The sequence below is a fragment of the Lichenostomus cassidix genome, chromosome Z (assembly GCF_008360975.1).
Source record: "Lichenostomus cassidix isolate B80296 chromosome Z, HeHo_3.0, whole genome shotgun sequence".
In the NCBI taxonomy this organism is placed as follows: domain Eukaryota; kingdom Metazoa; phylum Chordata; class Aves; order Passeriformes; family Meliphagidae; genus Lichenostomus; species Lichenostomus cassidix.
This window is the reverse complement of record NC_139511.1, coordinates 71033999-71050017: the sequence shown is the minus strand read 5'-3', so window position 1 is coordinate 71050017 and position 16019 is coordinate 71033999. Positions and strand designations below refer to the sequence as shown.

General features: G+C 38.6%; 1 protein-coding gene across 2 annotated transcripts; it reads left to right on the top strand.

Annotated features, from left to right (window-relative positions):
- Window positions 1–578: 578 nt before the first annotated feature.
- SYT4 (synaptotagmin 4) lies at window positions 579–12988 on the top strand. 2 transcript variants are annotated; one of them, XM_085042263.1, is made up of 4 exons: window positions 579–1159; window positions 3908–4716; window positions 6273–6393; window positions 9430–12988. In XM_085042263.1, the coding sequence occupies exons 1-4, from the start codon at window positions 1126–1128 to the stop codon at window positions 9735–9737; spliced, it is 1272 nt and encodes a 423-aa protein (XP_084898389.1). In that variant the 5' UTR covers window positions 579–1125; the 3' UTR covers window positions 9738–12988. The 2 variants fall into 2 exon arrangements, with proteins under 2 accessions (XP_084898389.1, XP_084898388.1); XM_085042262.1 differs by having other exon boundaries at window positions 582–1159; window positions 3908–4722.
- The last annotated feature ends 3031 nt before the right edge of the window (window positions 12989–16019 follow it).

The following is a 16019-nucleotide window of genomic DNA, read 5'->3' as shown; positions in this document are numbered from 1 at the left end:
GGTTAAAGTCATCTCTTTCCCAGACCTGCAGGAAGATCAAGAGGATTTCCAAACTGGGGGCTGAGTGTTTATGTGGGGGTGGATGTTGGGAGGAAGCAGGGAGAAGGCACAGGCACAAGGCACATCCGGAGTTTTCGTGACTCAAAATTCAGTGAGAGTATCACGTCACTCATACGAAAAACGCGTGCCCTGCAGCTGGAACCGAGGTGTCTGGACTGTCTCAGGTTGGCAACTCTTTCATGCTGTTGTAAACTGTACAGTGGATAGTTAATTAAGCAAATAAATAGATCTTACCCTGGCAAAAGAGGCACACCCATGTGTTTCAGAGAGTGCACTGAATCACAGACATTGCCATTCCTCTGTCTGTGTCCGGTGGAGGGGTGTGTGGGAGAGCTCATAACCTGCAGCAAGGCAGTTAAAATAATCGATGAGTGCATGTTCAATCCCAAGACAGGGATGGGGGGGAGGAGGAGGGTGTAGGAAGGGAGAGAGAGAGACAGAGAAGGGAGGGAGGGTGTGGTGGCTAGGGAAGGGGGGAGGGAGGAGGGAAAGGTGCTGATTTCAGCCCTGTAGCGTCAGGATTGCGTCAATTTGGGTTTCAACCACGTACTCAGTCTCAGAGCAGAGCTACTCAGAAGAGCCAAAACAGGAAGGGGGTTGCAAATCAGTGTGCAAAGGGGAGGACCGAAGGTTCCCCTCCCCCTTCTCCTCCAGTCCCCTCGCAGCCTCCTCCTCTACTGTCCCCACAGCTCGTGTCTCCGGGTTTTGGGTGCTTTTTGTTGCTGTTTCCTTTTCTCCTCTCTCTATTATTTTTTTTTCCCTTTTTTTTAATTGCGCTGGCAAAGACGGTTACCCGAGCGCCTTGAGAGCCGAGAGCCGGGGGACAGCAGGGCAGTGCGCTCGGTGCCCCAGGCGGGTCGCTTGGCATCCGCGGCGGCTCCTCCGGCATCCCGGACAGCAGCTCCAGCACCGCGGACAGAGACTCCAGAACCGCGGACAGCGACTCCAGCACCGCGGACAGCTCCGGACAGCTTGTCCGAGCGCCGGACAGACGCTCCAAGCCCCGGACAGAGTCGCCAAGCCCCGGACAGCGGCTCCAGCCCCCGGGCATCGCTCGCCAGCAACATGGCTCCGATCGCGGACAGCCGCCAGCAGTTCGGTAAGCGCGTCCCGGCTGCCCGCACCCGGAGCCGGGCGATGCTCCTCTCCCCTCCCCGGGAGCAGAGCAGCCTCTGCTGAGCCACCCGGTGCCTCCCAGCATGCAGCAGAGAGACGGACCTTGTTTCCCCCCAGTTCTCTTAAGGTCTCAGAAGTTGTGTGAATTTGCTTTCTTTCCCTGATCTCTCTTCCTTCCTCCCTCCCCATTCCCCCTCCCTGGTGAAGCACAGGCAGAGATAGAGATTCATGTAGGTGCGGTTTTGGAGAGAGAGATTTGGGGCTGTTTTCTGTGTCTCTGTTAAAGTAATGTGGATCGGGAGTTAGATGATGTAAATGCTTCTTGTGCCACAGAGAAAATCTTTGTTCAAGTAATTCTTGGAATAATTGTCACTCCTGTTATTCTTGTTGTAGGTCAATCGTTAGTTAAAGTGAAAGGACATTGCTAGGAAGATGAAAATACAGGATTTCAGTGTTTTTAGTTGCATCTTAACCAACCTGGTTTCATTGAGAATACCAGAGATGACAATGAACTTTTCAGTTTTGTCATTTCTATGCACTGGATGTGGTGTGGTCCCAGAAGTTTCAGAAACAGCCATGTATGTGCACTCATAAAATTCATACATAAATTGCTTTAGTCAAAAAAGCACTGTGTGGGAGTCTTTCTGAACTCTGCTTTACAAATATTGACTCTAGCCTACATTATGCTTGCTTTAGCAGTGGTTTGATTCGAGGATCATTCCACTGACTTAGGTGAAGAGACTCCAGATTTATATCATGTAACTGGAATAATAACTTCTCCCAGAATCAGTAGGTGATGTTTTCCGTAAATGCACTGCTTTGGATGTTAACCAATTGATTTACATTATGACAAATGTTAGAAATTCGTATTGTGACATAACTAACTATACATATAAAACCATTTGAGTTACAATTTCATCTTCTTTCTTATTCCACCCACTTGAGGTTTCTAACCACACTTGTGACATCATGCTTGTCTAATTACTTATTTAAGAAAGATAATTAATATTTTAAACATCAAATTGATTCTACAACTACTTTCAATACTTGTAGAATAAAAGTGGAACATAATATCCATTAGTATAAAAAGTCTATAATCTCATTAGAAAGTACTGTAAATGTGCAAACCACTCATAAAAAATATTAAAGCATTCTGGTTAGTTTTCAATCACTTTTCTCTTTCTATTTTTATGCCATATATATTTAAATTACTGCAGCCCAAGGAATTCTTGAAACTCAAAGCCACGTGCTTAACTTAGGAAAAATACTTTTTGGTTATGTGCATGATTTTCAGTCAATTCATTAAGTTCTTCCCATTAAGTATATAGACTAGTACAGCTTGTAGGCGTCAGGAAAGTGACATGAATGTTGTCATAAAAAATTAATAGCCAGGCCTGATCCTTTCTGTGCTGGAACATTATGTCCTACTTTGCTCTGCTAGTATTGTTGTAGATTTTTTTTCTGAATCATCCCACTAAAAATAAAAGGTATGGTGGCAGCACATTTATCTGCCCAGATTTTACCTGGACAAAGCTGATTTTGGTGATACAGGGGGATAGTTTTCCTTTACTCATGCAAAATGACCAGAGAGAAAGAGAACTGTTACATAATTGCCTTTATGCATAAACAATGTCATTCCATTAATATTCTATTGGACATCCACGGTTGCAGGAAATAAAGATTAAGCTCTGATTGTTACATTGTAGGAGGTTTAAACTCACTTAGTAATGTTACTTATGGGCAAAATTGGATTTCCAATTAGTTGTGCTCATTTACCCTTCGATGCATGCTTTGAAGGGCTAATGATACTCCATATGTAAATAATGTATCCACATGGCAATGGAGTTTGTAACATTTGCTCAGGTTTTTCTTCATTCAGTGTAAGTATAGGATTCGTGTTAAAATCGTAGAGAATTGTTTCGATGCTTTTTCTTGCATACTCGTAAGAAGTGCTGACCTTTCTGTAAACTCCCCATAAGCTTTGATTCACAGTGTCTTAAATGTAAAGCTTAGTGGTTATCAATGATAAACTTTACATGATTTTTTCAGCTTTGAGCTCATACATGTGTACTGAGTGTAACATCCATCTGGAAAAGACACTTGGTATATAATTATTCTAAATTTTCTTGATAGACTTCCTCCTGCAAAGTATTGAAAATCCCAGAGAAACTGTTGAGTGCTATAACCTCCAATTAAACTCACTTCTTTCAAGAGATACCTCCAGGCAATTATGAGATCAGACCATAAAAAATTAGTTAATTGAGTGTACCAAGTATTCTGGGAGACAGTATGAAAAGCAGATGATGTTTCTATAAGTAATGCTTATTTCAGAGTGTGTTTAGCAAACCAACAAACCTCCATAAACTCAAAGCTTAAACCAGCTGAAAGCTGATGTTATTCACAGACACATAAACTCAGACCCACACAGAGGGTTGAGACAGTCGAGAAATTACTAACAGTGATTATTATTAGGTTGGGAATAGTATTTTCCTCCCTAACTCTCCATGTATGGAAAAATACTAGCATAACAAGCGTGCCTTAGTGTGGGACTGCACACTGATGCCTGCAGGTGGCGAGCAATATGTACCATGCAGAGCACTTCCAGTCTGCCAGTCCTGCTGATATCACCACATCATACCAGCTTCTTTTATTAAATTATTGCTTTATTAATATCATGCAGAATTCAAGGTACTGCTGCTTATGTGCTTGTTGCTTTTTATTTGATTTGCAGATGAAGTTCCTACAGTGGTTGGGATCTTTAGTGCATTTGGCCTTGTCTTCTCTGTCTCCCTCTTTGCTTGGATCTGCTGCCAACGCAAATCTTCCAAGTCCAATAAGACCCCACCATATAAGTTTGTCCATGTTCTGAAGGGGGTTGATATTTACCCTGAGAATCTCAACAGCAAGAAGAAGTTTGGAGCCGATGACAAAAATGAAGCAAAGAACAAATCAGCGATGCCAAAGAATTCTCTCCACCTTGACCTGGAGAAGAGAGATCTAAATGGCAATTTCCCCAAAACAACCACAAAAATGCAGAGCTCTCCAGATCTTGAAAATTCATCTCCTAAGCACTTTGCAGAAAGGAAGAAAGATTCAGTGTCCCCTGATAGCTTAAAATCCATCACTTCCCTGTCATCTGAAGATAAACAAGACAAGCTAGGAACTCTCTTTTTCTCCTTAGAGTACAACTTTGAGAAGAAAGCATTTGTAGTGAACATCAAAGAAGCTCGTGGGCTGCCAGCAATGGATGAACAGTCAATGACTTCTGATCCCTACATCAAAATGACAATCCTGCCTGAGAAAAAGCACAAGGTGAAAACCAGAGTGCTGAGAAAAACCTTAGATCCCGCTTTCGATGAGACTTTCACATTTTATGGGATCCCCTACAGCCAAATTCAAGACTTAACACTTCACTTCATGGTCTTAAGCTTCGACAGATTTTCCAGAGATGATGTCATTGGAGAAGTCCTCATCCCTCTTGCTGGAATTGAACTCTCAGAAGGAAGGCTGCTAATGGACAGAGAGATCATCAAAAGAAATGTTAGGGTAACATATTTTTTATTCAAACTTTGAAAATGTTGTGCTAGGGTTAGCTATGATTCTTGTGTAATGCTGCTGCCATCTTGGAAAGAAAAGCCAAAAGGCTCACCATGCAATTCCTGAGTTGCTTTCCTAATGGCAGTGTGAGGAAGCCATTACACAAATGCAATTAAAAAAAAAAAAATACAACAAGCATGTTGAAAGAGATTATTAATGCCCTAACCTCTAACTCCTTATTCATCTGGTCCAGCAGGTTAGAGTGGACCCATTTGTGCAAGGTCAAGCAGCCCCAGTCCACACTGATTTGCTTTTAATTGCTTTTAATTGAAAGACTAAAAATATTCATATATTATTCCCTTTCTCCTCCTTTCCTGTTCCTATTTGGCATCATTCTTCCTTAAATCTTTCTGAAATCAATGGAAATGACAACTACCTGGCTTGTGTAGCCCATTCTTATGGAATGCAGGAAGTCTTTAGTTACAGAAGTGGGACCTGCAAGAGACCATATTGTTGACATAGTAGTATGTTGATGGAGTAGTACATTCTTGCCCTGTGGTGCTGTTACTACCTCACTACTAAAGATAGTAGGGGAGAAGCCATGGGCTTGCTGGAGTTGTTGGCAAAACGTCCTGATTTCCCTGGGACAAAAATATTTTTTGCCATGCTGTCTCAGTTCAGAATGTAAGGGTCATTTACAACCATCCCAGCTGAGCCACAGAAATGCACAGGCATCCCATCCACCTCTCTTAATCTCTGCTGAGGAAGTGGAATGTCTATTGATGTTCAACTTGATTGTTTTCAAATGGCAAGCGTACTGCCAAATAAAATAAATGTCTATTAGACGATATGTCTACAGCTAATACTGTTATTTCGCAATTCTATCACTATATTGCAACAAGTCAACTATGTCACTGATCTTTTGTTGATAACTTATTGGATTTTCTTGGTATATGAGGAGCTATATTTTCTTGTTTCCCTTGCTTTCTTTCTCCCTATGAGATAAACTACTCCTGCAAATTCAAATAAAATAATTATAGAGAAAATCTGTGATCTCACCTTTATTTCATGTATATTATACTGCTTTAGAAAGTGTCAGGGGATAAGATTTCACTGGTAGTTTGACTCCTTCCAGCTTAAAGTACTTTACTGAATATTTTTTCTTTACCTGTACTAGAATTTTTCTCCCCAGTATATCTTTATGAAATTTTGTTTTTCTTAAGATAATTTTCTTTGTAACTGAGATTTTTTTTGCAAGTTTTAATTTCTACTTTTGGAAAATAGTGATGTCATGTCAACCTCTGTTTTCAATGTATTTATTATTTATTTTTGTTCAGTCTGATAACCAATCATAAATTAAGTTATGTAACTACTCTAGAGGGAAATTATATTCACTATGCAAATCAAAGGGGTTCCATATATTATATCTTTTTGCACAGTTTCAGAGCAACCAATTCTCTGACATTTCATGAATTTTCTTAATTCTTGTTTAAACCTTGGTCAATATAATTGCTTATAAAAAGTTTTATTTCTTTTTTTTTCCCCTTTAATTTCCTCAGAAATCATCTGGGCGTGGAGAATTACTGGTCTCTCTCTGTTATCAGTCTACAACCAACACACTCACTGTCGTCGTTCTAAAAGCCAGGCATCTACCTAAATCTGATGTGTCAGGATTATCAGGTAATGGTTTTAATAATGAATACGCCCTAAGAATATAAAACAGAATGACAAAGGACAGCTGAAATGTGGCATTTCAAAGACTAAAAATATTCCATAAATGCAGAAATGGTGTTTTCATTATTTACAGCCTATTCATTTTATTCACATATAGGTCAATTCTTTATTTACAGGGTATGCATTTTACAAATTTCTTCTTCAATTACATCAAAAAAAGTGACATCTGTTAGCAGTGGAAACCAATAGTTTTATGATTGTCTTGAACAGAACCCATCTGCCACAAGCATGGGATGTTGTTTGCAGATACCAAAAGCTTCCATTTATGACAAAAATCAGTTTATTTGTAGAAGATCAGTATTGAGTGAGATCATCATATGGTTTACCTCAGAAGAAAAGCAACCAGCTACCTCTGTGTTGAATTTGGCACATTGAGCACTAACATTTATTTGGCGGGGTGAAAAGATGAGCCGTGCCAGTGCTGGGAGGAAGCTGCAGCATGACACCAGTGCTTTATCATGAGCCAAATTTGGGTTCACTAAGAGGCATCAGGTTTTATCCTCTCTTTTCCTTAGCTTCTGCCATTTCTCATTCAGTGGAACACCTTAGCTTCTGCCATTTCTCATTCGGTGGAACGCCCTCTGAAGCCAGTTCTAGAATTGCACATAGATGCACATTAAGGCTATATAAAGTAATAACAGCATAAAATTTAATGTGCAATATATAACAGTAAGACTGCCACACAAAAGCAGCAGAACACAACAAAGGGTTGTAGTACCACATCTGCTGCTGCTTCTTTATAGAAATTATAGTCTTTCGTTCCACTGGATTTTTTGAGAGAAGCAGAAGATGAAGTAGTTTTGGGAAACACTGAATAAGAATTACTACACAGTTTTTTTTATTTCTCATACTGCAGTTTACCTGGAAAGTTAACCCATCCTGAATCCAATGCAACAAATCTATAGATAACTCCCATCAAGTTCCATTTAAATCTTCCTTTTGTTATATATTTTGTTTACATATCAGAAGGAAAAAGGGTATAAATGAAGCCCAAGAATTTACTTCACTAAAAGAAAGGATTTGTACTTTTATCAATCAACCCCAAAGTCACAGGAGATAAGGGGTAGTTTCATGAAGACAGCATGACAGCAAGCTGATCTCAACAGACCTGCCAGATGTTTACCCAGGTGGGAAAATATTTTGGTGAAAAAGGCCCTCCTGGTTCCAGCATCCGCCTGGATTCTACAGAACATTCAAACTACACACGTTTACTGCACCTCTTATGAGTAAAGCTATACAATTTCTTTGCTTTTCCTGTTTCCCCCAAGGAAAGCCCTGCTAACTTAAATGGGAATGTTGTATTTCTACAGGCAGCCATGGTGCACCTGGACACTTACTTAATTTAAAGAGTTCTTCATTATTTTCTGTTCATTGATAGGGCCAGGTTCAATAGATAGTTAGGTGTCTGTAGCATACAGAGCTCAAGACAGTCATCATTTGCTCTGTGACTTTCCCTTCATCCCAACATTTATCTTGGAAAAGGAGGAGGGTGAAGTGTTGTTTCTATGGGGTAAAATGAACAATTTCACAACTCAACCTCCTTGAAAAGAGGCGAATTTTTAATATTCAGAAGCTGTTCCATTTTCACAACCTCCTTGGTTTCCTTGGTCACTGGTACTGAGGTCTCCTAACAGACCTAATAAAATCAAGTGGAACTCTCAAGCCTCATCTACTAGCTGGTCAAAGATAAAAGTCAGAAAATGCCCATTAAGATGAAACTGAAACCAGTATGAATCCACTGATTGATATTGATTTTGGTATTTCTAATACTTGTATGACATACAATAATTTCAAAGCCAGTGATGTTTTCATTAAACCCAGTTTTTGAAATATTCCTTATAGTAATAGAATATGAAAGTGAGGAGGCATTCTGTCATACCCCACCCCTGGTATACTACTGTCATTCAAGTTAAAAAAAAACTTTTACTCATCTAACTATTTTAGTCTGATACGTAAGACATAAAATGTAAAAATGTTGTTCTGTTTTAATATTACTTCTTTTAAAAAAGTATTCAAATGTTCTTGATGATTAACTTGGCAGATTGTTTATACAAAGTTACCATGTTTGACTGGGTTCAGTAGAAAAGATTTTGTACTACATCACTGCACCATGAGAACCTGGAAACAGGCCCACATTTTCACTGAATAAATGCCAAGGCAATTGAAAGGGATGATTTTTAAAATTTTGTTTGGAATTCCTCTGAAAGAGTAAATGTGGCCATTATTGAAGACAATAGCAATGGAATCTCACAACAATTAAACAATTATGAGGAATGCAAACACTCAAAGTTGGTTGACAGCTAAAATATGGACATTTTCCCTTCCCACATTCAATAGTAGTACAGAACATGTGTAAAGTCAAATACACATTCTAACAGCAAACATACCCTACATTAAAGTTTAGTGTCAAATTTGTTCAATAAAAATTGGTGGTTTCAATTTAACCATGTTAATTGACTTCAGTAGAACCACAGCAGAGATCTCACATCCATTCTCTCAGCCCAAATTTATTCACTCCTTTCTGAAGCTTTTCTTTTCATGACTCGGATTGGTGCTGATGATTATACCCTAGAGTAGAATGTGTGGAAAGCAAATTTCTGTCACACATAAATATGTAATGACACATATTTTTTTCAGAAGCCATTAGAATTTTGTGCACTTTCAGACCGTCTTTGAATGCAGTAGAAGTGTTGTTAGGTTTAATGGACTCAGGACAGGATTTATCTCATGAAAGAAACACCTGTATTTGATCATGGTCTAAACTTCCCTATCCATCTTTAACACAATTTTGGTGACTGTAAAGGAAATTAAAGGGGCTATTTCAGATATTGAAAAAAAAAATGGATGAGATGAATCATCATTAATAACTTGAAGCATCTAATCATTGTGATGTAATGATATTGGATACTTATGGAATTTACCACAAATGAGATCAAGGAATTTCTAAACAAGAGTGTTCTGTGCTCTTTCTTTTCATTGCAGACCCTTATGTCAAAGTGAACCTGTACCATGCCAAGAAGAGGATTTCTAAGAAGAAAACCCATGTGAAGAAGTGCACCCCCAATGCAGTGTTCAATGAATTGTTTGTCTTTGACATTCCTTGTGAGAGTCTTGATGATATCAGCATTGAATTTCTGGTTTTAGATTCAGATAGGGGGTCAAGGAATGAGGTCATTGGCCGGTTAACCTTGGGATCTTCAGCAGAAGGAACAGGTGGAGAGCACTGGAAAGAAATTTGTGAATATCCTAGGAGACAAATTGCCAAATGGCATATGTTATGTGATGGTTAGCAACTTAAAGAGGGGTTGGAGCTTAAAAAATTATATATATTTCCATAGGTAAGGAGCAGGTTTTTTTCTTTGCTATGTACAAGCTTTTAACTAAAAAACTTTTTTTTTTTTTTCCAAGGGGGGTGGGAGGGTTGAATTCAAATTGGATTGAATTATCAGAACAGAAGGTAACTAAATTTTCACAGTAAATAACAGACTTTCTATTTAATTAAACTTTAACATAATTAGTTCAGATTCATATTCTTCTAGAGTTTAAATAGCCTGTAAATTCTGAAATGCTATAAAGCTCAAGAAGAACAAACTATGTTTTGAAAATGTCACTTATTAGTGATCCTTATATAGAAGAAGATAACCTTATTATAACATACCTAAAAACACCCCAAACCTCACCAGTGGCTTATTAGGGAAGGGGATCAATCTATAAAAGCCATGGGGATCAAGGGTGAGTAGGGGGGGCATTCCTTCTGCCCCTCCACCAAAAACCTTCTTTTATGAAAATTCAATTATTTGTACTTTTGGTTATTTATACTTTGATCATCCCAAAGAATGAACATGTTTTCAGCATTTTGCTTTACATATCACGTAGTGTAAAACTTGTTTTGTAAGTGTGGAAACATTATATAATTATTTACACTTGGATTTTTTAATAAGTTTATATATGTAATTTGCTTTATTACAGTGACCAAAATAGTTACACACTTCAAACTGCAGATCAAATTAACATACACCTTTTTTGTTAAAAGGGCTCCTTTACGGGTGACTGTACATGTTACAGTATAGCTAGAATTTGGGGTAAGATCTGGATTGCATTTTTTTCCTCTAGGTAGGATTACACTTTAAACATTTCAAGCCATGCAAAACAGTTTCTGTTGAGATGAGGTAACATACACAATATTACAATCAATGACTTTTCACCAATAATATTTTAAACATTCGCTAGTACTTAAAGAAAATTTGGATTCTTTTTTTGTTTTTTCTTTTTTGTTTGTTTCTTGGGTTGTTGTTGTAGTTTCATCAAAGAATAAACAAAACAGTGAGACAGAGAAGAAAACCTTTTTCTGCTGTTTAACTTCCTGGACTGTAACTAATGCCATTACAGTCAGTACTAATAAAAAAACTTCAATATATTTTTAAAATTTTGCAGGAGAGGAAACAAAGTTCACCTTATAATTTCTCCAATACTATGTAGAAAAAGTACTTGGGAAGTGCATTTCACTTAGATTATATGAATTAATGTGCATTACTGACTGTACTGAAAATGGTGGTGGTAAGAGAAAATAACATCCTGATTTCATGTCAATGTGACACTTGTGTATTTGAACTTCAACTTTGTCAGGCTGAGGAAAATATCAAGTGTAACAATAACAAGTGTACAAATAAAGCATTTAGACCTGGGAAATTTCGTCTTGGTCACACCGATAGGTTTTTAGACTGTCAGAACTATAGCACAACTATAAGCAGATTATTCCCTAAAGTTTGTGCACTAATTTCTGATACAGAATTGTTTGCAAGTATTAGTCCTACTTCTTTTTTCAACTACAGTATATATAAAGAAGAAGATAGTGATGTTAGTTGTTGACATAAGAAGGATGAAAAAAAGTGGAAAACCATTTTCAGTATTTTTGCATACATCATTTGTCACGTGTAATCCCATTGAAGTGAATGAGACTACTTGGGAATTAAGGTACTGCTCATTGTGAGTAAAGGTAGCAGAATGGGCATGCCAGGATAGAACAAACCAAACATATATTGAATGTCAATCTACTTTCATCAAACAACAGACCTAGGTCCTACTTAAAACTGTTGGGGATTTGTTGTCTACTTTACCTGTTCTCATATGGCCAAATTATGTTTGCAGGAAAGGACACTGAAATATGAAATATGCAAGTAGACAAATAGTACTGGAAGAATTCCATTGAGGCTCTTCCAGGTTTTGTGTCAGTATTTTCTCCAGTTTTTGAGAATGTGTTTGATACAACAGTGTTTATAGATTTCTGTAAAAATACATTTTCAAAATAACATAAACATGCTTTTTATGATAATGCTAAATGTAAAAATATTGCGTATTGTATGTATAAAGGAGAGGAATCTTTTTTGATTATTTCTTTAGAAAGCTGATTAACTGCTTAAGGGCTAGAGTTTGCCAGCCACATTCAAGAAGAGCTGATCCAAAGCCACCAAGTGAAAGGAAAGATGCCCACAGGCTTCAGTGGGGTTTGAAGTGCAATCACAGAGCAAAACTCTCCTGAGTCAACCCAGAAATGTCACTGGGACCATGGATATGGGGAGACATTTTTTTTTTATCCAATGGAGACTGGGGGAGTTTAAGTCAGTATAATACTATCAGAGTTGTTAGCAATTCCTAGAAAGAAAAGAACTAAGCTGGAAATGATTGCATGAAAGAGAATGGGGCATCTTGCAACTGAGAAAGATGGAGGTTTTTGTATACTAGCCCATGAGTAGTTCATTATCTCTAAAAATCAGATGACAGGCATTATCTGTCTCCATTGAACACAAAATACATAAAATATGACATTAGGGGATAATAATTCATCTTATTGAATTAATGCTGGGCTGTGATTGTCTTTCATTTTACATCCAACAAGTCGTCATCAATTACTTTTTTTTTTTTTAGTTTTTATAGTAGCTTGAGAGATAATATTTCTACCAACTAAATGGCAGTTTTTGTTGGGCATAGTGGGGTTGGAATGGGAAAGGGAAGCAAAGACACTTTTATTAAATTTAAAAAGCTCTGTAAATAGATTTTTCTTTTTTCTCTTTTTTCTTTCTTTCTTTTTTTTAATTTTTTTTTTTTCATTTAAAGTAATGCTTTGCCTGGAAATTTAAATTCAGACGACTTGTGACACATTTTAAACCAGAAAGAGGCAGGGGAGCGAATGTAGGCCTGTAACGAAGTGAGAAATTCTGCTGTTTTATAAAGTATTCAATTCTCATTGTGAATATCTTGAACTCTGTTAAGGATACTGTACTGTATTAAACATGTAAAAAAAATGATGTTTGTCTAAGTAGCTTACAAAAATACTAACTCCTTGAATGGGAGACTATCCATGTCTGGAGATCTGTCGTAACTAAATACCTGATTCGTTATGGTGTTGTAACTTAATAGAAGCTATTCAAGAGGAAGCATGGTGTATGAGATTTTGTAAGTTATTTGTGCTGGTTCTGTATGTTGTGCCATGTGTGTAAGACAAGAATAAACTGCTGCTTTTGTTCATCCCATCCCAAAATAATTATCCCACCTATGTATCTTTTTTTCTCCAAAGATTCCTGTTACTGCTTGTGTTCATGTTTACCCTCTCATGCTTCTATCAAAAAAACCCAAACATTTGACTTGCAAAGTCTTCCTGCTCCCACAGAGGTGAAGTAGATTTGTTCTGCCAAATACTACCCAGGCACATCACATGTTCTTTATTTCCAGCTGCTTGCTGTATATTAGTCCTCAATTGTTCTCTGCTCTTGGGCTAGAACTTGGAACATGGCCCACGACAGAAAATATGAGCCTTATAGGGACAGATATACAGATGCAGACAAGAATGAATTCTAATATATTAGGTGGAATAAGCAAAATTCAAGTCGTTATCCTACTGTCATTCTGGTTGTTTTCCAGATGCAAAACAATCATGCTATACCACTTCCTTGTAGACAAGGAAGTTGTGTCAGGCACCAGCTTGCCAGGTGAGTTTGGATGTTGAGGAAGAGAAAACATTCATTCAAGTGCTATACACAAATACAAACTTTGCTGTTGTGGTCTCTGAGCTTATCAAAGCATCTACTAGCAGAGAAACAAAACTAGGGAAGGAAGAAGGCAGCTGCAGCTGGGATACACTCTGCCATTTAATGACTCCCATTGTGAGCTCCAATACCTGGAAGGGATCCCTGATCCTTGTAGCAGAAATTAATTACAGGATTCACTAGCCAGATGTATGAAATAGAATATCTTCCACAGTTATAAGTTGGTATATTCTCTGTCAAATCTCCTGTCCATTGGCACATGTATCAAGTGTGAGACTGCTCTGCTCCATCCTATGCAGGCACTTCTTTTCTCTTCCTTGCATTGCACAGTTCTCCCCAAACAATAATGATTCTCAAGGTTTGCATTGGAGACCTGCTTCTTCAGGACAGAGATCAAGAATGTTCCTAGGTTTTCCAAATATAATGCAGGTGAGCCTCAGGGGGAGTCTCAACACTAATGCAGTCTCAGTGTTAATGCTCTGATTGCCATTTGCATCTCAAATTGCTGCAACAGACCACTGAGAGAAGCCTTGAAGATGTCTTCCTCTTTACAACACAAATCCCTGAGGTCTAACAATATTCTGTAACCCCCTTTTATTTTTACAGCATCATGGGTAGAAACAATCTTAACACATGATAAAAACACATAACCACAGATGGCCATGAGCAACACTCTTTTTTTTATCCTAAGGATTCAAATATTCTCTATGTAAACTGCTACCTTTTAATCTGCTCTCTGCTTCATGACGTCTCATGAAGATGCTGAAAAACTCATGGCTCTCTTGTGGCTGCTGTAACTGGCACTGACATTTATTAGCTTTGCTGCTGGTGACTCCTGAGCTATTGCCTTAATTCAGAAAGTCCTACCAGTTCTCACAGTTCTTACAGGTTTTTTCTGTATCTCTAACCCTCCACGACTGAACAGCTGTTGTAACATGGAGCACTGCAGCATGGAAGAAATTTCTAGTTAAGTAGAATCAAAGTCAGTCAGAGGAGAAATGAAAGAAGTTAAATCCTTTATTATGTTTTTGCTATGTCTGCACTGTTATGCCAGTGTTGCAACTGTGTGCCTGAAGTAGTGTTTGCATGACCAGGGAATGTCCTGCAGTCACAAGTGTGAATGCTCTGATTTTACCAACAGCAACACAAAGTGCTGTCCTGAGAGATCTGTTGACTTCTGCTTGAGCCCTTCAGTCTCAACTGCAGCAGGAGACACCACTTTGGTGTCTCACTATGCCTCACCCCTACCCACAGTGCTCTGCAGTCACCCTTGACATGCTCTGAATTAGCTCTGGCAGAGCTGTCCACGCCCAGAGGGAAGAGCTGAAATACTCCAAGGACTGGAAAAGCCTTGGAAACACCTTGGGTCCTGGCTTCATGGCAAGGACCAGACTTCCCAAAATATCCCCAGGGCAGGTCAGCAGATTGGGCATCCCTCCCCATGTGGAGGGTGACTCCAGCATCTGTCACCCTCCTTTCCTCCTCTGTGAAGACACACAGCCTGTTGCTCCAGGCTGAGGCTTGCTCCCACATCTCTCTGGACACAGAAAATCTCACCATTTTATGGCATGTGCCATTGCCCACCCTCACCACTCAATACTCCTGAAGATGCAGCAGCCCCAGAGATTTAACTCCCACATAGCTTAAAATTTTAGTAATTAAAGAACTGCTTCTCTTTAAAAAAGTAGGATGCCATTCACCCTGCAGATCCAGTGGGATTTCTTGCTATAAATCTTTCTGACAGCACCATGCTCTGAGGTCAACAAAGAACAGGTTGGGTCTGACTGGAAAATGCTCATTTTTCCCTCGTCCTGACGAAGGAAATTTCACTCATTACTGAATCTTACCATTCCTCTTTGGACAGTCTGTCAAGAGGTTTTTATTTAGGTGACTGAGCTGTAAGCTGTGGATTTTGCATTTTTGTAAGTGCATTTCTGCAGCATGGAGTTTGGGTTTAAGTGAAACATGCAGGAATGTCAGGTCCCACTGGGTGACAGGTAAGGGCTGTGCTGAAAGCAGCTTCACTGGGGCTGTGTTTGCACGTAGGGCTGAGGCAGCAGTCATGCAGGGGTTCTGAGTCACAACATTCTGGATTGTGATTAAACTAGAATAGATTGTTTGCAATATAAGTTAATGTTGCGAAAAGATCCCTATCTTTCTCCCATGTAAGAAATACTGTGTTAGGGAATTATTTGCCTAGGAAAGTCTCTAGTTAAAAAAAAAAAAAAATTCTTTAGAAATTGCAGGGTAAGAAGTGAAGACATATCATTGTAAAACAATATCGTTGTTACTATTCTGTTTTCTAACCAGCTAAGGGTGCTGTATAGTGACTGTGATATTTAATTTAGTCTTGAAGACAACCCCAGGGATAACCATGAATTTTCTCTGACAGATGCTGTAAATATTTCACATGGCTCAGAAAACACAACTATTTTTATGGAAACAAGTAAGAAGTATTTCACAGTATCACTTGCCATATTGATTGCATCTCCATAATACCCTCTCAATGAAATAGCCTTCAGGATTGTG